Genomic DNA, 27,469 nt, shown 5'->3' on the forward strand with positions numbered 1-27,469 from the left:
AGAAGGAGAAGAGGGAATTAACTGATTAACTCAAATTATTTTGAGAATGGTTTTGGCTATCTTGGTATCACTACCAGCATTATTTATTGAGTATGGCTGTGTGAAAATTACCAAAATCTGCAAACGTTACGAGAAAATGATTGAACTTACAGGAATGATGTTTAAACCTCTTGTGTCAATGTTTTCCAGTTGGAGAACTGCATCTCTGCAAGTTAACTCAGTTATCATGGGGGTGCCCAGACTACCACTCGCGGATGCAGAGTAAGTGAAAATGCGAGCCACCTGTTGGTGTTGCTCACCCCACTAAAACTATTTACAAATATACGGTAAAGGGAACAAGATAGGAGCTGTCTCCATGCTCAAGTCTGCAAATGGCTCTGTTCAGCACTGCACTGACCCCCAGGTATTCTCATTCTTCACTATGTGGGTGGTATTAAACACAGTCCCACCCTATTCGTCCCAGACCCTTATATTACACTAACTATGAAACTCATGTTACTTGACTCAGGAAATATTAAAATGCCAAAAGAAGATTCTTGATGATTTTAGTTTCAAGAATTTGTCTTCTTGATTTTTTTTTCTTCTGGGTTGATAAAAGTAGTTTATTTTGATATACTCTTCAGCTGCAGGTGTACTGACATTCAAAATAGAGGATCTGAATTTCACATGTATTATTCAATTTTGGAAGACCTTACATCTCAAACAATTACACTCAAGAAATGTAGCAGTCTCCCCTCGATTAGCTAAACTCAGCTATGATTAACTAGAACAAACTCAAGTTAAAGTAACCAGATAATATTATCCTCATTTCCTGCTCCTCTGTGCCATTTGCTTTGGTTGTTTTTCATACCAAACCTTGTTTACTCATCACTTACTTATGGAGCATCTTTCTCATTTCAAAAATAGATTCACAGGTTTGGGACCAAAGAAAAGAATGCTCCATCAACCTTAATCTGAAATTTAAGTGTAGCTACAATTTTGTTTTCATATTGATGACTATGTTTATACACACATTTATATATATATATATATGTATATCACATGTGGGTGGAAATTTCAAACAAGATCTGGTTAAAGGCAATCAATTTGCAAATTTATAGAAGTTTCCCAATTATATTCAATATAATACATTGTTGAGAAAATAGGATCAATATGAGAGTAATTAACAGAGTAAATAAATTGCAGAGCTCATTGTCTCTAGAGTCTCCGTCTCCTTAAAGAATTAGGTAACCTCCCAAGGTATTACTCAGACAACAAAATACTGCCTCGCGTCCTCTGTCTTTCCCTGTTGTCTCAGATTTTCATCTTAGTAATGACGTCTCCATCTTTACACATTCCCTCCTCTCCTCGTCAATCATATTTTCTCTCATATTCTCGGAAAGTCGGCATGTCTTTCTTTTTTCACCAACTTGTCGCTCTTTTCTCCCATGGAAACCTGAAGCCGAAGTCCGGGCTGCAATTTTCTGACAACCGCAGAACAATAATGTCACCTCCAGCTGGAAGGCATTGAGTTAGGTCAGGGAATTGGGAGGGATTTAAAACAGGGCGTGTGTTTCTCAGGAGAGATAAGTTCACAAATTGGGGCAGAGGAGGCTCAAGAGTTCAGGACAAAAGTATACCTTCGCCCAAACTGATCTTTCTGTTGCAATCATGCTCGATCTGTGGCCATGGCCATATTTGGGTGTTTGGGAGGCTTCGCAACACATATATAGTCCTGAAATCCATTGACCAGTGTGTCCTTGAATCCTAATTGGTCGTGTGTGGAGACTGTAACATTTAAGGTACAGGATGTGCCAATGCTTGTTAGATTGGCTCCTGCAGAGTCACAGTGATGGAACCCTCTGGGAGTGTTTTGAGAGTTCCCAGGTCAGTTCAAGGGTCAGGGAGCAGTTCTTCTTGAAGCAGTTTTGGAGAGTTGGCCATCTAATAGGTGTCACAGAAACAGGCTCCAAACTTAAAGAGCCGCAGAGAGCAGATTTTAAGTAAAGAGGGCCATTGGGCAATGGTACAACTTTGGAGCAGTGGTGTTCTGCTTGGCCATCGATCTGAAAGGTGTGCTTGGAAGGGAGAAGGAATCTCTGAAGGCAAGACTGAAACTCAATGAAGTGGGCCATTGTTAAAGCTGCCCCTGTGGGAACAACCTTTGGAGAGAATTCAAAGAGAGATCTTTGAAGGTGATGCTAGGAATCCCTCGTGGGACAGTTTCAATGAGATTGTTCGACTTGGTGTTTACTGACGTCGGGGTAGGTTCTTCAGAGTAGGTTCTTGAGAAACCCACTGACTGTCTTGGTGGGGCTTCTCTCATTTACTCTGTAGTATAGTGTGTTCGACCACAGTTCATCTGTTTGTTAGAGTACAAGATATATCTTGTAAATTTCTGATCTTGTAAAGTTTATTTTTGTTTGTTCAAAACCCATGGAATCCTGTCTCCTTATTAAAAAGGCAGGTGTGTTGAATCTCAACCTTTATCTACTTAAAAAAAAACATTATTGGTCCCTAACTGGGTCTCCTCGCACCCCCCATATCCCAGGGTCCGGTCAAGGATCGTAACAACAGCATGAATGAAGTTTGTAGCCAGGATGGCAGGACCTGGAGTCATGAGGGTGAAAAGCTCACTCTCACCTTTCTCACCTCTGCTGGGAGGGAGAAAATTACTTGGATGGAGACAAAACATCAAACTGTATGAACAAAATTAATTCCAAATTACATTCACTTTTAACAAAGTTTCCAAAAAATATCAACACTTGCACAACCGGTAGAACAAAATATTACAAGCTGATCATTTATGCCACTTCGCTTGTGTTATGTTGCTACATCGACAAAATCCAACACGTATACACTTGTATTTTATCAATTTGTATGGAGTATAAATATTGGAAGAGAGTTAGGTGGTAATGGGACACACCCTCATCAGGAACTTATTGTAAGGCTTATTGAGATCAACAATATAAACAAGTTGTTTATAAATTTCCAGCAATCTACACCATACAGAGATCAAAAGAATGTTGAGGCTGTTATTAGAGAGTGGAACTGCCAGTACAACTTGAACATGCTGAAGCCATTCTGGTATTATTTCCTTTCCTGAAATTACTAAAAGGTACTACTTTGACAATTTTAATAATTTACTGAAACAAATTTTCAATAGACCTATACTATTCTTTTTAAAAAGCTATTTCTAACATTACTTTTAACAATAATCAAACTTTGAACAATAGTCAAACTGAAACAGAAACATCCATACAACTGATCACACCATTATATAATTATTTAATCTAAATCAGACCATTGATAATAATCCCCCAAAATGAAGCAACTTGAATCAAATTATGACATATTAATTAAATAAAGTACTTGCCCCGATTACTTCTGCTCGGGCTAAATTCCAAACCTCGATGGTCGCTTTTCAGTTAGTTCATGGATGTCTTGTTGCTCGAGACTAACCTCTTACTATGAACCTGTACTCTTTCAATTTTCACATTTGCTTAACTGCCACAGGAAAAGGAAGGGCACAATAGCTAATCATGCCACTTCCGTAATCCATTACTTAATCTGTTACTGGCTTACACCAGAACTCTAGTAAGGCACCAAACAAACAGACTTAATCAGTTCCTGATACTCATCAGTCACAATTATGGTAATTAAAGTCCCTTTTTCAACTCACTGGACAAATTAATCATGGTGTTTGACTGGGGGGAAAAAATGCTAGGATCACAAAGAAGGTACTACAGGATACAAAATTCAGAGAAGGGCTGGCCCTCCCAAACCTACAATTCTACCACCAAACCTACAATTCTACCACTGGGCAGCGACAGCGGAAACAGTGATGGGATGGACAAAGGAGCCGAGTGGGTGCGTGTGGAGGAGTTTCCTGTAAGGAGATCTCTCTCCGGGCTCTTGCCACGGTGGCACTCCCATCCCCGCCCAAGAAACATTCCAGCAGGTCGTGGTGATACCCGTCCTCCAGACATAGAACCAACCATGGCAGCAATTCGGACTCACCGAAATGTCCGACAAGGCCCCCATCTGTAATAACCACAGGTTCACACCAGCACTCACCGACGCCACCTTCATAGAACCAACTTGACCAGAACTCGAATGAGCAGGTTCTTCCCAGAGGTAGAGGATAAATGTGAACGATGCCAAGGAGGCTCGGCCAACCACACCCACATATTCTGGTCTTGCCCCAGACTTGCTGGGTACTGGACAGCCTTCTTTGAGGCAATGTCCAAAGTGGTGGGGATGAGGGTGGAGCCATGCCCGAAAATGGCGGTCTTCGGGGTATCAGACCAGCCAGATCTCTTAATGGGGAGGAGGGCAGACACCCTTGCCTCCCTGATCGCCCGCCGTAGAATCCTGCTCGGTTGTACCACCATCAGCAGTACCACCTAAAGCTGCAGACTGGCTGTCCGACCTATCGGGAATATCCGCTGTGCACAATTTGGTTTCTACACTTCTTCACAACGATTGTCTGTGAAATAATTCTTTATGAAAGATAGAAAATAAATGCAAGTTTCTTTTCTTAAATACCACACTGCACTGATCCTTCATGTTCCAATGATCCTTTACTGCTTGAACATCAGATCAAAACAATGCTTTTTGCAATTGACACAAATATTAATTCATAACAAACATTGTGGTGTTATTAAAATCCAATTTGATCCAAAATAAAGCCTTTCCCCAATTTGTTGAATAGTCTAAAAATGTTATTTCTCATTTATCTCATTAGATTTGCCTCAAACTATAACTGAGCAAGGGGAAAACAGATAGCTGGCATTGCTCCTACTAAAACTTTCTCCATTTTAAGCAACCAACAGTTGATTAAAAAATATCATCTCAGCAAATCATTTTCTCTGGCTTCCCCATATGGGCTGTAAAGGCTGGGAATGCATCATGTGGAATGGAGCTCATTGTTTTTACAATTGGCCTTCAGTGCTCTTAAGTGCCGTGTCACTGAACTAATACAAGATTTTGTTAAAATAAATAGCATTGAAACTGAATTTTAAAAGGTTAGGGATCATAAAATTAACAAACGTTTTTGTAACTTGAAAATTCAACTCATAGAAAAGCTGCTCCTTTGTACTGAAATTGTTAGGTTGTAAACAGCTGAATTACTTCACTTTTCTGGACATGGTGTTTTTTCTCAGTACCTTGTGTGCGTTCTACTGGGTCTGAATTTGCCACAGAATACAAACATCAAGTATAGTAACCCATTTGTAGGAATATTTGTTTTGACCTGGAATATCTTATAGTTTAGGTTTGGACTAAAACTTTACTTGTGTTAATATGCTGCACTATTGAAAGAATGATTTGCATAATGTATGATAGGAAGGAGGTATGCCTTAATAAAACCATAAGGAAACGCTATACTTCTGTCACTTATCAAGGAAAAAACTTTTAATAAAAGTTCCCTCTTTTGAGTGGGGCACAAAGATTAGAGAAGTCTCAAGAGCTTTATGATGAAATTAATGTTTTAATTACTAATTTGAACAATCCAACGTCATTTCTTCAGGAAATTGATGGTCTCGATTCAAAAGCAGATTTATTACACAGGAACAGGAGTAAGTCATTTATTTAGCTTCTCAAGCCTGTCTGAACACTGTTATGAATTAGCTGATCTGTAACTTTATTCCACAACTCCATTTTTGTTTCATTTCTCTTATCCAAACTAAACAAAAAACACAAATCTATCTCAGTCTGAATTTCTAAATTAACATAGCGAGCCATTTCTGGATGTCTACTACCCTTTATATGCATTGCTTCAGGATTTTGCTCCTAAATATCCCATCTATAATGTTAAGATTATGCCCTCTTGTTTTAGATTCAGTGGAAATGTTTTTTATCCCTTAATAATCTTAAATATCTCGATTGGAACACTCATCTAAACTCAAACCAAGTATATGCAATCTTAATCGATCCAGTTAAGCCTTTGAGTCATTCCAACAAATCTATTATCCGGCTCTTCCAAAACCAGATACCTTTCCTCAGGTTTATTGCTCAGATCAATGGCAGAGGCATAGAATATAAAAATAAGGATATAATGGTGGAATTGCATAAAACACTGGTGTGGCCACAACTGGAGTATTGTGTGCCGTTCTGGTCACCACATTACAGGAAGGAGGCAATTGCTTGGAGAGAATGCAGAGGTTGACAAGAATGTTGCTAGGGCTAGAAAAGTGTAGCTACGAGGAGAGATTCGATAGGTTGGGGTTATTTGCTTTGGAACAAAGAAGGCGGAGAGGTGACTTAATTGAGGTGTACAAAATGGAGGGTAAAAGATAGAGTGGACAGGGTGAAATGGTTTCCCTTGATTGAGAATTCTAGAACCTGGGGACATAGGGTCAAGATAAGTGGCAGAAGGTGTGGAGGGGACGAGGAAGAACATTTTACGCAGAGGGTAGTGGCTACCAGGAATTCGCTATCCAAGTTGGTGGTGAAAGCAACCCTAAGCTCTTTTAAAAAAGTGCCTGGATCTGCACCTTATGTGCTGTGAGCTACCCGGGTGTCCTTGGGCTGGCATGGACAAGATGGTCCAAATAGCCTCCTTCTATGCTGTAACTTTTCTAAGGTTCTATGATGCAATTGCAGTACTCCAGATGGGTCCTGAGCAAGGTGTGTGCACAACTCAAATCAGTTCCTCACTTTTGAATTACAATTCCCTTGCAATAAAGGCCAATATTCCATTGGGCTTTTTGATTATTTTATGTACCTGTGCATTAGATTTTAGTGATTTGTGTAGTGACCAGTCATCATTCTCCTCTATGAAGTACTCACTGGACGGATCACCTTGTTTAGACTATGTCTGCATGGTCGCAGCCACAAATTATATAGAGGGTCAGCTTTTAGGTGCCTGCCTTTTCCAAGTCAGAACTACAACAATTCAACTATTGACGAACAAAACCATTATCGATCCATCTCGATCGATATAACTGTATAAATATATGATGTTGGAATAAAAATGTAGCTTTTTCCTCATTTAAGCCCAATCATCAAGCTAATCACATCCTGGATCCAAGACAATTTTAATTACCTTCACTGTTTCACTGGGCTTGGGAAAGAATAAAAGGAGCAGCAAGAGGGCACCAGCATTACAGGACCAACTGAATCACCAAGTTAATCACAGGTCTGGTGTATATTATTTTAAGGTGGAGCAAGATACTCTCCATATGGTGGTGTTAAAAATATTACTAAATTTGGTGGGTGTGAAGTCATGTTAGCTGATTTCAGGTGACTATTTAGTATTTACAAAATTTGGAAGTGATCAACTACCTCACCAGGCTTTCTGGCATGTTGCAACTAACTACACAATGTACACTACGTGATAAAACCTCTGTGCCCATCATGTGGTCATATCACATGATCTAAAAGCAAACACCTTTGGGAAAGCCAGACATTAAGACAAATATGAACAGTAAACTGTTTCATCAAAAGGAAAACACTCAATTTTCCTCTACACAGTTATTGGTTATCTTATAGTTTGAAACATCTTTAAAATTATATTGAAAATAGTCAATGTTCAAACTGCCGCTTTATTTTGTAACTGAGTGCTCTGAAGAGCCATATGGGCTCAAAATGTTAGCTGTTTCTCTCTCCACAGGTGCTGTCATTTCCCAGCATTTTCTGTTTTTATTTCAGATTTCAAGCATCTGTAGTATACATATTCTTGCTTTGGCTGAGTTGTATTTAGGTTTCAAAAGCATAAACATTATGACTTTTAACTGTCTAATTTATTTTCAATATTTTTTTTCTTAAAGGAGCACAGTTTTCACAATGGAAGCAGTAATTCAATTGCTGGCCAATGCCATCACTGGGGATGACCTCTCACTCTCCATCTTCAATAGACACCCTCAGCACAATCTCTAGCGTCCCCCTCACTTTTATCCGGTCGACGGGTAAACTGCAAACCAGTTCCCGGGTAACACCTAAAATCAGAGGACATGGAGCTGTAGGAAAAGCCGTGCGAACCCCGGGCCTTACAAGTCCCCATTCTCCTTGCACCGCCCAACAACCTGGGCCAAACCTGCCAATCCTACAGGCACACGTTTAATATTTGAACAGACAAAACTGCAACTAACGCACGTCGCCCGAAGCCGGCTAGATTCGCTCCAAGTGCCCTTTTAAGGACTGCCAAATTAAAAAAAAGAATCGTTGGAGTGCATGCAGCAGAGAAGGTGACAATTCGGTCCGAAGGTGTGTATGCTTTCACTCCGCTCATTTAATAATAACCCCGCAGCAGAAATGGGTTTGCTGCATGCAGCCCTCTTTTTTTTTAAATGTAAAAAGCCGTGGGTTTTTTTTGCAGCCCAGGACAGAACAGTTTGGTGGAAGGGGGGGGGGGGGGGGGGGGGGCACTCTGCCCATTGCCAATCAGCAAAGCCAGACACCACCGCAGTGCCGTCTGTCACCAAAGGCACATCAAGAGAAAGGGCCGCCGCCGCCACTTCAGTGTTTACCATGCTTTAAAGTGCCTGCGGATTTCCAGCGCGTAAACCAGGGACGACGATCGATCAGAGATTATTGCAGTTCTCGGTCGGAGAAGCGAACGACACAGTCCAAGAAAATACGCGCTCTCCACACGGCCGCCATTTCGAGAACTCGGAGGGGAGTGACGCCGGTGAGTCACCCTCACCCACCGCCAGCACAGGAAAACAAAACCGCCTACTCGCCCCGCTACGGAGAGCCGGAGGAAAGACGAGGGGCGCCGCGGCCGCACGCCGTTGCGCGCGCATTCAACATACCCACGGTCGCTTGCACTACGCCCCACGCATGCGCGCTTTCCCCTCAACGGGTCGCCCTCGGAAACTGGACGCGCCATACTAATTAACGTGCGCGCCGTCCTCATTCAAACGTAAGTACGTACTTACGCAGGCAAGCTGGCCCGATTCACCCCCCCCCCCCCCCCCGACATGGTGTAGTTGTTGCCTGACGGGGCGGTGCTGCGGAGAGAGGAGGGGAGTTAATGGCGGAGGAAGAGCTCCGTCTCCCGGGAAAAGACACATCTGTGCTGCCGCCATGTTGGGCCGGACCGAATTGCTGGGAGGAGATCTTGGCTTGTGATGTGTTTATCTCTTTTACCGCTTGAAGATAGCTTTTCTCACCTTTCTTTTGAAAATAATAACGCGGCTTCAGTTAAGTGGCTTTGGGCTCCCGGCAAGCGGTAAGTTTAAAAAAAAAATGTATATATTTCGCTCTCTGTATCTCCATCATTAACTACCGCCGGGTTGCATGTGTGTTTAAAATCATTTCCTTTGTGACCAGACTTGTCTCTTCGCGGCCTTCCGTAAACTTCCAAAAAGCGACTTCACCGGCAAGTCAACGCGCCAGGGACTTCTAAAACAGTTTTTGAACTGTTGTCAAGTGTTTGCTTTTAACGTGTAGTTGCTAACCCCGGGGTGCTTCAATTGCTGTTGCTGGCTGAGCTTCTCTTAACTGTGAATCCTGTTCGTCTGACTAGTCCTGGGTGAGAGAGAATATACCTCCTGAGTTTAGCATTTTTTTTTTGCTTATTCTTTGGTTTGGGCTTTATTTCTTCTCCGTGTAGTTTCTATATTGGATGACATCCATTAAAACTTGCAAGCGGAGTGGGAGTGGAAATTTGAAGTCAAGGTAGGCAGCAGAGGCGAAAAGAAAATAGCATGTTGATGTCTGAAAAAAGTGAAGGGACCCCTTTGGGGCTGTATCATCTCCTTTTATCCACTTTGCGTTGTGGAAAGCATCGAGTGAAAAGCCTGGACTTTTCTCGTGCATTTCGCAGCCATTCTCAAGACCCCAAAGTATTTGCATTTATTGATTTGTGACTTCAGGGGGTCCAAAGGTACCTACAGCCATTCGGGCATTTTCGAGGTTTGGTCCCCATTGTAACGTAGTAAATTATGGCAGTCACGGTCCTACACGCAACAATGCGATGTTTAGTTGTGTTGGGAGATAAGTGTTGGCATTGGGAGAAAGCAGGGCCATATGACCCATCTTTCACAGGTGGAAATTCGCCTTCCACAACGATTAGCTCATTCAAAGCGATATTCTCTACCTTCATCGACACCGTCCTGCATTCGTATCCTCTCGCCGTCTGCCAGCACTGCTGGGCTCTAATAAATTGACACAAAGCTCATTCTCACTTTGCTTCATGCTATTTCAGTTTCATATCTTTATTTCCTTTGTTTCTCCAAAATTGGATTTTTGTTCTCTGTAATCCACCCATTAGTCATCCTGTCTTGTTCGCCGTCCCTACTTATGAAACTTACCCGAATCTTCCTCTTTAACATGCCCTCATGTCTTGACAAGTTGTTGAAAATCAATCTTGCGACTAGGGGCTTTTCACAGTAACTTCATTTGAAGCCTACTTGTGACAAGCGATTTTCATTTCATTTCTCTTGTGATGCATAGTGAATTGTTTCACCTGTGTATTTTCAAATAAGTTAAATAAACGTATGGATGCAATTCTTTGCAGAATAGTACAGGAGATCGAGAGAAACCAGAAAATGATCATGATATGCGTGTGAATTTGGATTTCCTATTTAATGTGTGTTCTTGTGGAGGTACATAACATTTTGTATTTTACTTCCATGCTGGTTGAGCTAATAATGGTTATGTAATTCAAATAATGTACCTCGCTAATTTATTCCTATCTGAGTCACCTAACGTTCTTTTTGAAAATTAACTATTTGCTAATGAATGCAGGTGTGAAAGCTGTAGTTTGTGTTTGAAGACAAGTCAATGCTGTGAATATCCACTTGCCTACATTCCTAATGCAAGTGTAATGGCGTCCATTTAAAAGAAATTGGCATTGTATTTGGCATTTTGTCATTGGGTCCGAATGTAAACATGAATATTCAAACAAACCAAAGGTTGCCTAGCAGCCAGTTATTTGAATGCTGTTGTATGCAAGTACAGTTTATACATTGCAGAACCAAGTAAGTTAAATTAGATGCCAGCTTCTAAGTTGCTAAACTTTATATAATCTGAAAACAAAATAATTCACTGTGCCTGATAAAGGCAATATGAAATGCTGAATATATTACATTATAATGGTAATGATCATATCCCAATGTTTCCAGTAATTATAAAGATGTTTTGGACAATGATGTATTAAATAAATTGCTATTTTGAGTTTCATTGTTCACACATGCTTAGCGTGCCAATAGCCATGCTAAAGAAAATACTGACTAAGCCAACATGCTTGCGCACACATCTTTGTGTGATATTAATTCATTTTGTTCAGTTTTACCAACTGGGTTGCATCAATGACACATTAGCATTACTAGTTCAGTGTCCTTTCCAGATTCCCATGTGAGATGTGCACTTGCTTCAGCCCAAATGCAGAGTGCCAACATTTCACATGGCCACCGTAATGCTTTTTTGAAAACGTTGAATCAGCATACTTTGTTTACTGTATGACAATTATTTGGTACAGATTTCAAAGTGAAGTGCATTTAAATTTTTTGTTGAATGAACAGAATCTTCAATTGTGCTTGGCTGCTTGTTTTCTCATGGCATATTGTATTTTCTCAAGTTAAGGAAATATTTTTATGTAGTTCAAAGTTTCACTGCTGTCAGTAATTATTTTGCCTTTAGTTAGAATCCTCTTTGTCTCCAAAGCCATGTTGGGATATTCTGAAGTATGCAAAGATCAGTCAAAATATCCAATTATACAATGCTGAAGTCATTCATGAAAATATTAGACATAAAATTGCTGTCCAAAACCTTCAGAAATAATTTAATTATAGTTTGAGTGAAGAGGAATTCGAAAAAATGGATAATTACAGACAGCAAACACTACGCCAATACAATTTTTCAATACAGTATATTAGAAGTGAGATTCCTTAAGGTTGGCAATAGGATCAGAAATGAGCAAAAAACTTTGCATAATTTTGTCTAGGATACTCTGTAGGGGACACGCTGGTAATGTCAACTATAATTGGAGATAATCCAGGTAGAATTAATATCTTGGACCTCCATCTTAGTGATGTCGTAGATAAGCTCAAAGGATTCAAACTAGACAAATCCCTGGGGATATATTTCCTTGTACTGAAGGTGCTTTCATATGGAGGTCTGCAACTGGAAGCAGATGCAGAATCCTCTATCAGCTCCACTTCATTGTGGAAAGCAGCTATGATTCTGGGAACCAATTGGATTTTAGACCCCTACATTTCTGGGTGTTCAAATATTCTGTCAAATCAAGGAAGCTGATTCTCTAAAGTAAACACTGGAAGCCAATCTCTCTTTATTGTACGGATCTCCACAGTAGAATGCAGATGGGCAAGATTGGATTACCTCCAAAATTGCACACCACCGTCTCCATGCCAGAATAACCTGTGGTTGTTCCAAGTGATGCAGACAACCTGAAGGAATAAAATTCCACCTTTGTAATTAATTTGGAGTGCCAGTGAATTTGGCTGGCAATAATTAAAATTTATCACATTCAAGGAGTACTTAGACTTAAAATGATTCGATTTAAGTTCCATGTGGAGACATTCCCATAACTTCCTGGTTCCCTGACATTGGATTTGGGCGTTACCACAAAGATGCACCAAGGAATCCCCCTCAGAAATTCTCGGGTGAGGGTCTACCTGACAGTTGCTAATTTCCCCAGGACAGTTACACTGGGCTGGGCACCACCACCCAGCTGCTGGCCCGTCTCTAATTCCTCTCATCTCTGTCTTAAAAACATGTCCCCTAGTTTTTAAAATAACTCTGGGAGTGCCCACAAGAAGAAACACATCCACCTTGTCCAGACTGTTCAGGAACGTGTATATCTCAATCAAGTCTCCCTGCATTATTCTAAATTCCAGTGGAAACAAGCCCAGCCGACATTACACAACCGGCTCATGCCAGGTATCAGTCTGATAAACCTCCTTGTACCACCCCCAAAATATTTATGTCCTTAAATAAGCAGACCAAGACTTCACACAGTATTTGAGATGTAACCTTACCAATGCCCTGATTAACTGAAGCACAGCATCCTTACTTCTCAGATTCCAGCATCCACAGTATTTTGCTATCTTTACTTTTATCTTCAATTCCTCTGTTAATTAAGGGTAGCATTAGGCTTAATTACTTGTACGCACATGCTAACTTTGTGTGACCTCGCACTAGAACGGTGTTTTTCAAACTTTCTTTTCCGGGGACCCATTTTTAACCAGGCGGCCCACCTTCGCGACCCACGGCGGCCCACCTTCGCGACCCACGGCGGCCCACCTTCACGACCCACGGCGGCCCACCTTCGCGACCCACGGCGGCCCACCTTCGCGACCCACGGCGGCCCACCTTCGCGACCCACCATTTTCTCTTACCTTTGCTGCTGACAAAATGGAGGAATCGCAATCGCGGCCAAAGCACGTGATGTTCGGGGGGTGTGACCTCTCTGCCTCCCTTCAGGCAGGAAGATTACATAGAATTTTTTAAAAAATCATCTGTGTCTCTGATCGCGCAAATTCACGGACAACAGCCGCAGCAACTGGCTTTTTTTCAAATTCGGGATGGGGGGTGTTATTTGATAAGATTTTACAGGGGAAAAATGCAGAAACTGAAAATGTTTTTATCCTCCAGAAATTGTAAATTCACCACATTTCACCTAAACATTACAATTAAAAATGTTAAAAAATAAAAGACACTTAAAAATCAATTATTTAATAAAGTTTCCAAATCCGACCTGCAGGCACTTTGTTTTGGAATGTTTAAAAATCAAGATTTTAAAAAGGTGACATTTCTTGGTTGAAGTTACAGCTGCGATGAAACCATCGTTGGATCACTCATCATTCTTGAAGTAGGGGACTTCCACTTCATCAGCATCAAAGTTCAGAAAGCAACCAATCACATTCTCCTCGAACTTTTTGCAACCGGCTTTTAAAATGGGGTTGTTAAGCACATGGCTAAATCGCTGGCTTTTAAAGCAGACCAAGGCAGGCCAGCAGCACGGTTCAATTCCCGTAACAGCCTCTCCGAACAGGCGCTGGAATGTGGCGACTAGGGGCTTTTCACAGTAACTTCATTGAAGCCTACTTGTGACAAGAAGCAATTTTCTTTTCATTTTCAATGCTGTCTGCGAACGGCCTTCAAAAGTGCTGCGAACAAATTTTAAAAAATGCGTCCGCACGCGCAAAACTCTGCACATGCGCACCGATAAGTGAGCATGCATGGGCAGTGGGGCCGCATTTTTAAAAATATGTTCGTGCCCATTTTGAAGGCCGCTTGCAGCTTGCATTATTAAAAGCCGACTGCTGCGGATTTGCGGGAGCGACGAGACGGACAGCTCCGACACCTTCCTGACACCCACCTGCGGGGTTGCACCCCTGCACTAGAACACCTGACAATGCCTGCATTAGAACACCTCGACCCCGCTGCCCCTCAGCATTCTACAGTTGTTCTCCATTTATGTAATACTCTACTTTTTAATATTCTCCCTGCCAAAGTGAACAACTTAGCATTTCCCACATTATACTCCATCTGCCAGGATGCCTTATCACTCTATATCTATATCCATTTGCAACCTCATGTACTATCTCGCCTTGATTGCGTCATCTGCAAATTTAGCTACCTTGCCTTCGCTCTCCTCACCTAAATCATAGATATAAATTGCTACATCTCTGCAACATCCCAGCGGGCTGCCACCCGTTACACCTGCCAAGCTGAAAAATCCACATTTATGCATCCTGTTTTCTCCCATGTTTCGATCCATGTTACCCACCACACCATGAGCTTTCCGTAATAACCTTTGATGTGACACCTTATTAAATGCCTTCTGGAAATCAGAGTACAGTACATCCACCAGTTCCCTTTCATCCACAGCACTTGTTACTCCTTCAAAGAGCAACAACAAATTGGTTGAACATGATTACCCTTCCACAATCTTGCTGACCCTCCTTGATTGCCTTGAGTTTTTCTAACTGCCCAGCTATAACTTCTCCAATGATTTCTTAGCACCTTCCCCATGAGAGACATCAAGCTAACTATCCTACTCTGCACTGTTTTCTGCCCCCCACCCTTCTTGAATAGAGGGGTTATATTTTCTACTTTCCAATGCCACCATATGTAATTTTGTGTTTAGTTGTAATTTGTTTCCACCAGTGTTGTAGCATTTGTGCATAGATAACTATTAGCTTGTTATCTGTAATTTGGGGGAAATAGAGTACAATGTCCTGTGTTTGGAACCAGGATCACGGAGACATTTAAGTCACAAGAGAGTATGAAGAACAGCCACAAAGCTGATCATATGTGAAGATGAGCTAGAAAGACATGGACACTTTTTTAATCTTGAAAGGTATAATTTAAAATGACTTCATACGTACAAAATGGCACAGATATTGCAAATGTGGAATCCAAGAGTCATGTATTCAAATTAGCAAAATACATAAAAGGTTGGTGTTCGGATTCTTTGTGCAGAAAAGTGATAAACATATGAAGTAGAACTTGGGTGAGGTTCAAGACTCAGAAGTGATTCATTTTAGGAAGAATTGGATGCTTTGTTTGAAGGAGCGAGAGACTGCATGTTAGAATGGCTGGATAGCTTACCACATCCAAACTGAATTTGAATGACTTCCAAATCGAAGGTGATGTGTCCGTATTGTGGCACGTGTACGTAGAAACATAGACAATAGGAGGAGGCCATTCGGCCCTTCGAGCCTGCTCCATCATTCATTATGAACATGGCTGATCATCAACTCAATAGCCCAATCCTGCTTTCCCCCCTTATCATTTGATCCTCTTCGCCTGAAGTGCTATATCTCAGTGCTTCTTGAAAACATGCAACGTTTTGGCATCAACTACTTCCTGTGGCAATGAATTCCACACCAACCACTCTCTCGATGAAGACATTTCTCCTCGTGTCTGTCCCAAATGGTCTACCTCGTATCCTCCGTGTGACTCCTGGTTCTGGACACACCAACAATTGGGAATATCCTTCCTGCATCTACCCTGTCTAGTCCTGTTAAATAGATTTCTGAGATCTTTCTCGTGCACACTCTCTCTCTCTTGCGCCCTTCTCCTTTTCGCCGCCACCCCCTCCCCTCCCATTCTTCTGTACTCCAGGGCATACAATCCTAACCAATTCAAACTACCCTCATAGTCAGTCCCGCAAACCCAGGAATCAGTCTGGTAAACCTTCACAGCACTCCCTCAAGAATAAGAACCTCCCTCCAAGGATAAGCAGACCAAAACTGCACACACTATTCCTGATGTGACCTCCCCAAGACCCTGTATAATTGTAGCAAGACATCCCTAGGGGCTCCTGTACTCTAATCCTCTCGCATTGCAGGCCAGCATACCATTTGCCTTCTTTATCGTCTGCTATACCTGCACGCTTACCTTCAGTGACTGGTGGACAAGTCACTCCACACTGGTGCACATTCCCCTCCCCTAATTTATCGCCATTCAAATAATAATTTGTCTTCTCATATTTGCCAAGTGGATCACCTCACATTTCTCCAAATTATACTGCATCTGTCATTCATTTGCCCACTCAAAGTGCCCAATCACACTGAAGGATCTCTGCATCCTCCTCACAGCACACACCCACCCAACCTGATGTCATCTGCAAATGTGGAGATGTTACATTTTGTTCCCTCATCTAAATCAATTATATTGGGAATAGCTGGGGTCCCAACACTGATCCCTGCAGTAGCCCACTTGTCACTGCCTGCCAATTTGAAAAAAGACGTGTTAATTCCTACTCTGTTTCCTTTCTGCCAACCAGTTTTCTACCATCTCAATGCAGTACCTCTAATCCCATGTGCTTTAATGTTACACACTAATCTCTTATGCGGGACTTTGTTAAAAGCCTTCTGAAAGTCCAAATATACCACATCCGCTGGCTCCCTCTCGTCAACTCTACTGGTTACATCTTTGAAGAATTCCACTACATTTGCCAAGCATTATTTCCCCTTCCTAAATCCAGGCCGACTCTGTCCAATCATGCCACTATTTTCTAAGTGCACTGCTATAAAATCTTTATAATTTACATAATTTGGGGGGAGGGGAGAGGGAGAGAGTTTGAAAAATACTGCTGCACTGTCATTCCAAGATCATTTCGACGTGTTTGTATAGCACAACTATTTCCGATAGAAGTGAGAATTTTTCACCATTTTCTGCATAATTCATTGTTTTGGCTAATGGGTGAACAGTACATGATGAGATAAGGTGTGTTCTGGGTGAATTGGACTTTGCAGATGGTGGATCCTAGGAATCCAACAAGACTTGGGTAAGGAATTAAACATTGGAATTAAAGTAGAGTGCAATTTGATGTTCTAGTCACACTAAAATATATCTCACTGATATAAATTGTTCGACAGGGAAGGCTTCAATGCAGCTTTGCAGTGCAATAATTTGTAATGTTGACCTAATGTAGAACGAAAAATAATGTTGGTAGATTAATGCCTCCTGTCACATGGACTAAGCTATCTGATTATACTTCAGAAGATTAGGTTTAGGTCATCTTGACCAAAGCTGAATGTAATCACTCATGGGTTATACTGTAAGCAGGATATTTTGTAGTGTTGACATGTAACAGAAGAACAGTGGAGCTACAGTGCAAGGCAATACTCAAACATTTCAGAAATTACAAATTTACTTGGGGATAATAAATGCCTGGCAGTTGGTTAAAACTTAACCGATATGGCATAACTGTTGGTAGAAGCTCAACAGTTCTTTTTAAGTGCAATAAAGGCAGCACGATATAAGTGAAAGCACAGGTTTTAAGGCAAAATGACAAAATATGGTAGTACAATGCTATTCTTGTCATTTTGTACATTTTCTGTCATTTTGTACACACACTGTACCCCTGTTGATTTTGTTAGTGCTCGCGTGTGGTAAATCAGTCACCAGAGCTAAACATGTACCTGTATATGCGCAGTTTAATCAATTACAATGGAGAATCATGAGATGATGCCCACTCTTTGGCATATTTTTTTTTCTCCATGCTGCTATTGTACATTTTGGGCAACTCGTGTCTACTGGATGCCAGAGGTGATGGCAAGCTGTTCAACTTAACAAGACTACGTGCAAAGATTGAAGTCCAAGTCTCAGAGTTGCTGGCTGCTGATCACGCCACACTGATAACCTAGACAATGAGTTGGGTTATGTAAGCTGAATGAATAATGGCTACGCCCCCAAAGACAGGCTCTATGACAAGCTTGGTGTTGGCATGAGACCAGTGGATCATTTTTGTCTGCGATCAAAAAATAAGACCTCCTCCAGTTGACCGGGATCTGAGTCTGTGCATGTAAAGTCCTCGCTGCTGAACACGAGTGTCTGACGAGTAGTCAGCAAGGGTATGGGAAATGCAGGGGACAAAATAAATGATTAGATAGTTAAGAAGAGCGTCTGCTGGAATTCAGGAAACATTAGTTGTCCCCTAGACCAATGCTATTCATCTGTCGAAGGGACAGGTATGCGAATTGACTTATACAATCACAGTGCACGATCTTTAATTCAGACTGGGCACTGTCCATTTTCTCCTAAGAAGGATGGATGCCAAATATGCCTTTTAATGTAGAAAAATATTTAAATGCTTCACAGATAATCAAGAGCCAAAGCAGGAAACTTTCAAGAGGGCTGACCATAAGTGAAGTAAACCTTTTGAGGCAGAGGACCTTCGAGAAATTTAGTGTTTGAAACCTAGGCACTGAAGGCACCACCACCAATGATGTGTTAAAGGAGGCATGAGTGAGAAGCATGAATAGCTTCAAACTGCATAGGTTTTTTGTCCCACTAAAAATGGGAGTGCAAGGATGAGATGTTCTGCAGCTCATGCAGTGATGGCTCACAAAGGTAGTGATGATGGCAAAGAAATACTTGGCCAGTGGTTGGATAGTGAAAGAGCTTTGGATAAACTCGAGTGTATAGATGATGGGAAGCTGGGCACCATGTTGTTGAACGAGTCAAGTCGAAGTGACAAAGGCATGCGTGAGGATTTCAGCAGTAGATGGACTGGTAGTGGTGGCAGTGAGCAATGTTGCAAAGGTAGAAGGATGGAGCCCTTTCAGTGGAAGCTATTTGTGACTAGAAACTGCGCTTGGGTGCTGTTGATGTTAAAATGTGTCTGGTTCAATCTGGTTGTTGAGAAAGATGGAGTTTGTGTTAAGGGTTAGGGTGAAGTTTGTAGTGGGCACCGAATACCATGTATCTTGTATTCCTGTTTAGCATGGATGGGGGAAAATGTGGCTTATTTGAAATGGGATATTCAGTAGTCTTGTGTTCAGAGAAGTGATGGCGAGGGAGAGCTGTGAAAATTGAAGCCAGATGTTGTCACCAGATATGCATAGGTGTGCAAAAGGTTGAGGGTAGATGTTTGGACAAGTCCAGAAGTGACTATTTAAAGGCATAAAAGAAACACTTGCTCGGCATGCTTCAGCTATGCTCATATAGGACAGAATGGATCAAGCAAGGACAGTACTATTAAGTTGGATAAAGGTTTGAAAAGTACTTTAAGGATGGTATGGTAGAGGTGCAGAGGGATTTTGAAAATCTTGAAACTGAGATTTTTGAGTCGGGTGTTTGAGATTGAAATCAGCTGTGATCTATTTGAATGGCAGACCGACTCAAGGTGCTGAACAACCTACTCCTGTTGTATGCTTCTTGTGTTATTTGTGGAGTACAATGATATGGGCCTTATTCATGGCTTGCTTCAACTTTCCTGCACTATACGTTCCCTGAAAGCAGTGGTTTATTGCTAAATGCTTCAAAGCTGCTATTTACACTAATTTAGAACAGCAGCACATGGAAGCACAAAAGAACGTGGAATCACGCTGTGCTTGGAATTGAGGAATTTGCTTACAAATCTTCAGGAGTTCATAGTTCAGAAAACAACTTCATTTGGGACAGACTTCAGAGCCAGTTGTAGGGAAGATGATGCTCAGTTGGCACTCCAGTCATTCTACATTCAATTGCTGTTTGGTATTCAGACAATTTTCTTTAATGCATGCTTTGGTAGGAGAACTACCTGAATAAGTAATTTAAAATATATATAGTTTAATTGCTTGCTAAGTATTCATACTTCCGTATTTATTTTCATTGCACACTCACTTCTGAGTCAGATGATTGTTGATTCAAAGCCCAGTCCATAACCTTAACCTCAGTTTAAACTGGCACCAGTACAATACTCAGGGTCTTCTACACTGAATTCTCAATGTAAAAGGTGTCACCTGACATCACTTAAATATAAAACAACAATGAGATGCATAACGTTAGTGGGGCAGTTTGGTCATATTTTTCTACATCAATAAGTACATTTCAGTAATCATTTAATTGATTTTAAAGAGATTGTGTAAAACACTACGTTCCTGTCCATGCATGGGGTAATATGGAAAAGACGAATATTGTTCCAATAAGTCTTGGGGGTGGCATTTACTTTTCAGTCTCAATTTCCAAGTGGTCCATAGGTTTGTTCGACAAGAGATGTGGGCGATGTCCTGGTTGAACTTGGTTTTCCATGAAACTCTCAAATCCTTTTATGATTATCTTTGGAATAATGATGGACTTTTCTCATGCTATTCAATATTCAAAAATAATTTTGGCGGCTAGTCACTTCCTCTGCCTACATCTTTAGTATGTGAGAAATGGGCAAGCAGCTTTTTAAAATTAAGTGACCTTTGAAAACTCTAGAAACAGTAAGAAGGGAGTATAGGGGAGGAAGAAAACTGAGAGAAGTGTATTTGGCCTGTGTCACAGATATTTGAATGATCAAGTTGGAGGAGCAGTGGATGGAAGGTTAAAGGCTGACTTGGAGACGAGGAGGGATGGAATTGAGGGAGGGATGGAGCTAACGGGGAAAGGAGGTGGGGAGGTAAAAGTGGAGAGAACATAGTGGTCTCAAGATGACGGGAGAAAACCTGTAGTGAATGAAGTGGGGTTGACAAAGCAAGCTACTAAGGCTCACATTTTCCCAACAAGCTTGACTCATTGAAAAAATAGGAAGAAGTTGACAAGAGAAGCAGAAGTACGTTGAATTACAGTGTAATATGCTTACATGGGCTGTTCCATTATAGATACAGACCGAACAAAGGGCCCTGTTCCAATGATCCCCACCTTCACAATCAAAGTGAAGATTACACTTTTTCCACATGAAATGCCATCGGAGAGCATCCATTATATATTGAAGAAACTCTTGCTCTGCATTTTTAGTAGCCTGTATTTTGTGTTAAGATTAATGGTGAGGCACTTTGTGTTAAGGTGAAGCTCACAGTGCTGTAATGGAGTAATTCAGTCACCAATTTGACAGGTGTACATATATAGGCTAATGTAGAATCCAGAAATTGCTGTTCGATTTGTCATGTTCCTCTTCGAGCTGTGCTCCACTGTTAGCTCATCGATTAAACTCTGCATTGAAATTCACGGGAGGGCCGGAAGTTGTTGCACTTATTCACTGGCTACCCCCTGATCATGTCAGAAAAAGGTTGATTCAGGCGTGAATAAATTTGCAACAATGAAAAGTCTTGCTCAAAAAAGAGACATGCTGTTGAAGCTTTTGTCTTGGGCAAATCAAGGCAGAACTCAAGATGTCACATTTTCGAAAAAGAAAAAGTGCCCAATTCATTTTTGCCAATTTAGGGTGGCCAATCTGCCTACCCTGCACATCTTTGGGTTGTGGGGGCGAAACCCATGCAAATACGGGGAGAATGTGCAAACTCCACACGCCAATGACCCAGAACCGGGATCAAACCTGGGACCTTGGTGCCGTGAGGCAGCAATGCTAACCACTGTGCTGCCCAAGATGTCACATTTTAATGGGAACAGTACTACTTGAGAAGCAGGTACTGATTGATTGGCAAGTGGACTCTGCTAGAGGCATTGCCAGAGCAATACATGAGTGAACAGTTAATTCCCAAGCTTTCTTTTGAATTCCAATCAGGCAGGTAAACTCTGGTCAAGAATTTGTCAAGGGGAATTCGTCAGGGAACGGGTGCCCCCAGCCAAGCTTTTGTTTAGTTGTAAAGAGAGCAAATCATAGACATACTTGATGCTTGCAAAGAACAGAGTCCTATATGTAGCTTCTAGCATGTGTAAGTGAGTCAGACTTGGATGTTGGTAGTTAGTTAGTAAATATTGTTCAGAAGAAACATCTAATGTTGGACACTTGTGAGTTTTGAAAGCGCAGGCTGGTTGAGTATAGTCAGGGCTTTGCGTGTTGCAAACAGCCAAATTCATATGCTGTTAAGGTCCACCAGTCATTGGGATGCATGGTCTACCTACCGGTCACCACACAGTCACTGAACGTCATATACCACATTACTCATTGGTGTAATAGGCAAAATATAATTTTGGCTTGACAACAGCATCCTGTTAGTGGACAACACCACTCGTGATGCATAGTAGAGTGTGAAATGGCTAGCTTTACCTGTAGCACAAATTTCTGGGACAGTCTACCATTCCAGGGTAATCTGAGAATTGAAGGTTATTAAAATTAAACTTTTTAATGCATTTAAGTTATAAAGCAATCGGACAACAATTGAAAAGCTTATTTCAGCAAAAAGTATTACCAAACAACTAAATGTGATTGTCTAAGTTCTGGCCAACTACCTCTCTGGTGTTAAAAATGACATTTTACTAATGTGAGCTTAACAGTCTTCAAAACTAAATTGTAGATCTCAATCCTATTTTACTAATTTCTGTGCTGAAACTTCAAATTGTATATTCTAATTTACGCTTCTTGGTTTAAAGCTGTACCTCAAAGATTCTGATTGTTTGAAGAGCCACACTATTGCTTGCCCTGGTCTCCAACCACATGTAGCAGGCTCCATGCTGGATCAGATGCCAGATAACACCACATCACCATTGAAATGACAGCAGACCAAATTGGAGGGTGACAAAGATCATAACAGGCTAGAAGGCTTTGAAAACCAGGCTGAGAATTTTAAAAATGGAAACCGTGCCAGACTAATGGGATTGCTGACCAACACTAACACAATGGTTCATTAGCATATGGGCAGCAGCTATTTGGAAGACTGAAATGTTTGGCTTCCCCATTTCCACCCGACAATCAGGACAGCAATACAAAGGTGTCCAGCAGCAAAAGGATGATGTGTGGGAGGTGGAAGCTGGCAGTCTTAGTGGTGGAATGGATATGTAGTTGGAAGCTCATGTCCATATCTGATATGACACCCAAGGTTCTGCCTCAGGCAGTTGCTGGGGGAGGGGTAGAGTTGGTGATCAGAGGACAGATGTTCCCAATATTTAGCTGAAAAAAATTTCTGCCCATACAATCACAGTGAGACAAATCAGACAGCGATGAAGTATAGCCTGGTGCTGCCAGCTTGTGCGAAACTGACATGTTTATGGATGCGCAGAGAGCAACATTTTGATGAAAAATAAGAGAGGTCATGAATAGATCTTTTGTGGGAGATTCCCAATTGAATAGTAATAGTCACTACAGGGATTTGTCTCGCTACGACCAAATAGATAGTTTATTAAACTATTTCTGTGAAGGATGCCACTTACATTTAATGCATAATGTTTAATGTAGCATTTTCCCCCCTGCTAAACCAATTTTGAGGTCAAGAGGGGAGTCATCCTAATGAAGATGGAGTTTTCAACTTTGAAAATGACAAAAGAAATGGATGATTACAAAATTCAACACTGGCCTTGGGCATGAATAAAAATGGGATCAATATGAGTAATGGAGGAAGAGGTGAATGTCAGTGTCTTGAATATAAATTTCGTAGTTGTTCACAAAGGACCAAAGCTATCTGTCTCCATGAGAGAATGAGAGGGAGAAAGAGAATTGGTAATATAGCTTGAGAGACACTACTCCACACCATGCAAGGTGAGGCCTCCATGAAATACAACATGTAGCATATTTTAATGGTAGGAAATGTCCCTAAGTGCTGCATGCATGGGTGAAAGAAAATGGGCCTCAGGCAGGAGGAGAGACTAGAAGTGGTGACTTAAAGCCTTGGTGTACTAAGAGGCCAATTCTTGGAGAAAAAATGTCACTTTCACAACGCATGTTTTTGTTGAATAACAAATGGGGGCAGCACATTCAGGGAAGAGGAAAAATTCCAGTAGTTAAAGGTCAATTTGCCTTCTCGCACAAACAACATCTTGCCCATAGCCTCCCTTGTTGTAAGAGCTTGCTGGACATGCACATTAATTGTTAACAATGGAGGTTATTTTTAATTAAAATAATGGCTACATAAATGTAAGTCTTTGACATGTGTTTCAAAAATATGAAAACTTCATGTATGATGAATTAGTTGAACTTGGAAGGGTTCGATCCCGGCTGCTGGTGGGGTTTGGAGTTGGTACATTCTCCGTGTCAGCGTGGGTTTCACCCTCGCAACGCAAAAAGATGTGCAGGGTTGGTGAATTGGCCACGCTAAATTGCCCATTAATTGGAAAAAAAGAATTGGTACTCTAAATTTTATATTAAAAAAAGAAATTGCTGGAAGGAATAATGTTGGCTGGCCAGTTATTTGCTCTCCAGTTCAGGAAATCTTAAAGCCTGCTTGAATAGGCAGACAAGATCATGGTTTAATGTTGTGTTCAAAATAGTGCCCCTGGCAAGACTATTATTTTCAGTACAGTTAATTTTACAGGAAAACTATTACACGTGCCCTTAAAATGAATAAATGTTGAGTTCTGGTCACTGCATTATAGGAAGGACGTGGAGGCTTTGGAGCGGGTGCAGAGGAGATTTACCAGGATGTTGCCTGGTATGGAGGGAAAATCTTATGAGGAAAGGCTGATGGACTTGAGGTTGTTTTCGTTGGAGAGAAGAAGGTTAAGAGGAGACTTAATAGAGGCATACAAAATGATCAGGGGGTTAGATAGGGTGGACAGTGAGAGCCTTCTCCCGCGAATGGAAATGGCTGGCACGAGGGGACATAGCTTTAAACTGAGGGGTAATAGATATAGGACAGAGGTCAGAGGTAGGTTCTTTACGCAAAGAGTAGTGAGGCCGTGGAATGCCCTACCTGCTACAGTAGTGAACTCGCCAACATTGAGGGCATTTAAAAGTTTATTGGATAAACATATGGATGATAATGGTATAGTGTAGGTTAGATGGCTTTTGTTTCGGTGCAACATCGTGGGCCGAAGGGCCTGTACTGCGCTGTATTGTTCTATGTTCTCCTAAGTAGAAACTTTACAATGGTCATTGAAATGTTTTGTTTAAATCTCATCTCTCTCTCTAACGGTGTAAATCTATTTACAGGTAACCTCTCCAAAATATGCCTGTCGTAACTGGTATAGACCTAGATGCGAATGGCTACATATGTTGCACCAACAGAAGGTTCTGTCTAAATAATTTCTTGCCACTGAGCGAGGAAATTTGGGTACATTTCAAACTCTGCTGCAAGTGTAGAGTCTCTGCATTGGCATGAATCGTTACACCACCATGAAACAACTTGGGGATGGAACATATGGCTCTGTTCTCATGGGAAGAAGTATAGATTCAGGAGAGCTAGTTGCCATTAAAAAGTAAGTAATTTTAAAAAATTGTGTAAGTACTTATGCCATGAATTCATCTAGTTTTCAAAGGTATATCTTTCTTTGAAGATTGGTTATGTTGCCCTGCAAATTGTACTTCCATGTATACTGGTTCCCTTTTTACTTGGCTCATGTTTGAAGACTACCTGCAGTGTTATAACAAAGCTATTATGCGGTGATGCTATAATTGTGGTGCAATTACATTCTTGGAGATTGGGTAAGTGCCTTGTTCCAACTAGATTATCATAGATTATCATAGAATTTACAGTGCAGAAGGAGGCCATTCGGCCCATCGAGTCTGCACCGGCTCTTGGAAAGAGCACCCTACCCAAGGCCAACACCGCCACCCTATCCCCACAACCCAGCAACCCCATCCAACACCAAGGGCAATTTTGGACACTAAGGGCAATTTATCATGGCCAATCCACCTAACCTGCACATCTTTGGACTGTGGGAGGAAACCGGAGCACCCGGAGGAAACCCACGCACACACTGGGAGGATGTGCAGACTCCGCACAGACAGTGACCCAAGCTGGAATCGAACCTGGGACCCTGGAGCTGTGAAGCAATTGTGCTATCCACAAGACTAACGTGCTGCCCCTCCTTAACTCCTTAACTAAACCATTATTCAGCCAGCCAATAAAAGGTACACAATTGTGTTGCAGACTTGCACACAGCCCCTTGTCTGTACAACAAAATAATTTAAACAGGAACTTCCCATCAGTCGGCGTATATACCATCTTGCTACCCTCTAACATTGTTGTATTAGAAAGCAATTTCAAAGTAAAATGACATGCTGAAGTCGGGTTGTGTTCTCTTTCTTCCAACTATTCTTCTCCCAAACACACACACCCGCTCGTCACACTAAAACAGTACCCTTTTTCAGTCAAGCACAGTGACTGAAAAAATGCACAGGTGAGAACATGCATTACAGTTCCTTCAACCTTCTGCTGCCCTAGCTTTACTTGGTTTGAAAGAAAGAAAATTGGCAATTAGCTGTTACCAAATTGATCAGCTAATGGAGAACTCTAGTTCAGACCCTCGCAAAAACCAAGGCCAATTTTGGGGAATTGATTTTCATATGTCTTCCAAGAAAAGTGGTGAAATATTTTTGGCATTCTATGTTACAAGTTCTCTTTTTTTTTTTTTTAAAACCTCAAAAGGCCATTATATCCCAGGGCTCTTTTTAATGGTGTTAATGTCAGCAGTGCTTCCTGTTATAGTAAACAAATATGTTTCCCTTTTTTTAACAAAAAAAAAACAAAGGTACAACATGGCTGCCCCATGTTCAATTCTGTTTTATTTCATAGAATGAAGAGGAAGTTCTATTCTTGGGATGAATGCATGAATCTCCGCGAAGTTAAGGTATTCCACTTTTGTTACCAATGCTTGTCTTACCTGCGGGTTTTATTTTGTTTCTGTTGTGTTCAAACACTTTCTCCTTTTCAGTCACTTCAGTTGTTTTATCAACCCACCAGTCTCACTTAGAGTTGTAATAATCTACTGCTAATGTTAAGAGTCTGTTTAAGACCACCAGGAGTTCTTTTTAACCCTTTTAACATGTTTTTGAGGCTTTTCTCTCCCTCTTACCAACGTTATGGCATTTTCCAAAAGCAATCAATACTCTGGATGCTGGAAAAATAGAATCAAAATGCTGGAAACATTCAGGTCAGGTGGCACTTGTGTCCCACAGAATTAACGCTTCAGGTCTGTAACTTTTCATTGGACAGCTTAAGGACCTGAAATGCCTTCTCTGCAGAAGCTGCCAGACCTGCTGAGTGCTTACAGAATTTTGTTCTATACTATTTTCCATCCTATTTGAAAGTGCTGTTGTACTCTCCTCCAGTTTCATGCTGACTCTACTCTTCCACTGCCTGAACATACTTCATGGTTTACTCTTCTCCACAGCAGTACTGCCAATGACCACCGTTTGTGTGATTGAATATGTCTTCACACTCTGGGTCGGAATTCCTGACATAGTGGGAACACCCATCATGTGCAGTGGCACTGAAATGGCAGGAAATAACATTTGGCTGTGATATTCAGGAAAAGGGAGCCA

At 41.4% G+C, this 27,469-nt stretch overlaps 2 protein-coding genes across 10 annotated transcripts in view; one reads left to right on the top strand and one right to left on the bottom strand.

The window, feature by feature from the left end:
* Positions 1-8,668, bottom strand: part of fbxo9 (F-box protein 9) — a 122,568-nt gene extending 113,900 nt beyond the window's left edge. The window contains exon 1 of one of the 4 annotated variants that reach the window (XM_072498596.1): positions 8,451-8,668. In XM_072498596.1, the coding sequence (XP_072354697.1) occupies positions 8,451-8,453 (3 nt within the window). In that variant the 5' untranslated portion in view covers positions 8,454-8,668. The remainder of the gene's footprint in view (positions 1-8,450) is intronic. The other 3 variants (XM_072498594.1, XM_072498593.1, XM_072498595.1) reach the window with 3 other exon arrangements.
* Positions 8,669-8,939: 271 nt separating this feature from the next.
* Positions 8,940-27,469, top strand: part of mak (male germ cell-associated kinase) — a 99,562-nt gene continuing 81,032 nt past the window's right edge. For 5 of the 6 annotated variants that reach the window (XR_011940655.1, XR_011940654.1, XM_072498592.1 and 2 more), the window contains exons 1-3: positions 8,940-9,154; positions 25,136-25,401; positions 26,721-26,775. Coding sequence is in view for 4 of the 6 variants with exons in the window: in XM_072498592.1 (XP_072354693.1) it covers positions 25,301-25,401; positions 26,721-26,775 (156 nt within the window). In the remaining 2 variants the exon portion in view is untranslated. Of the gene's footprint in view, positions 9,155-10,444; positions 10,533-25,135; positions 25,402-26,720; positions 26,776-27,469 lie in introns of all 6 variants that reach the window. The other variant, XM_072498589.1, reaches the window with a different exon arrangement.

The sequence above is a fragment of the Scyliorhinus torazame genome, chromosome 4, assembly GCF_047496885.1.
Source record: "Scyliorhinus torazame isolate Kashiwa2021f chromosome 4, sScyTor2.1, whole genome shotgun sequence".
In the NCBI taxonomy this organism is placed as follows: Eukaryota; Metazoa; Chordata; class Chondrichthyes; order Carcharhiniformes; family Scyliorhinidae; genus Scyliorhinus; species Scyliorhinus torazame.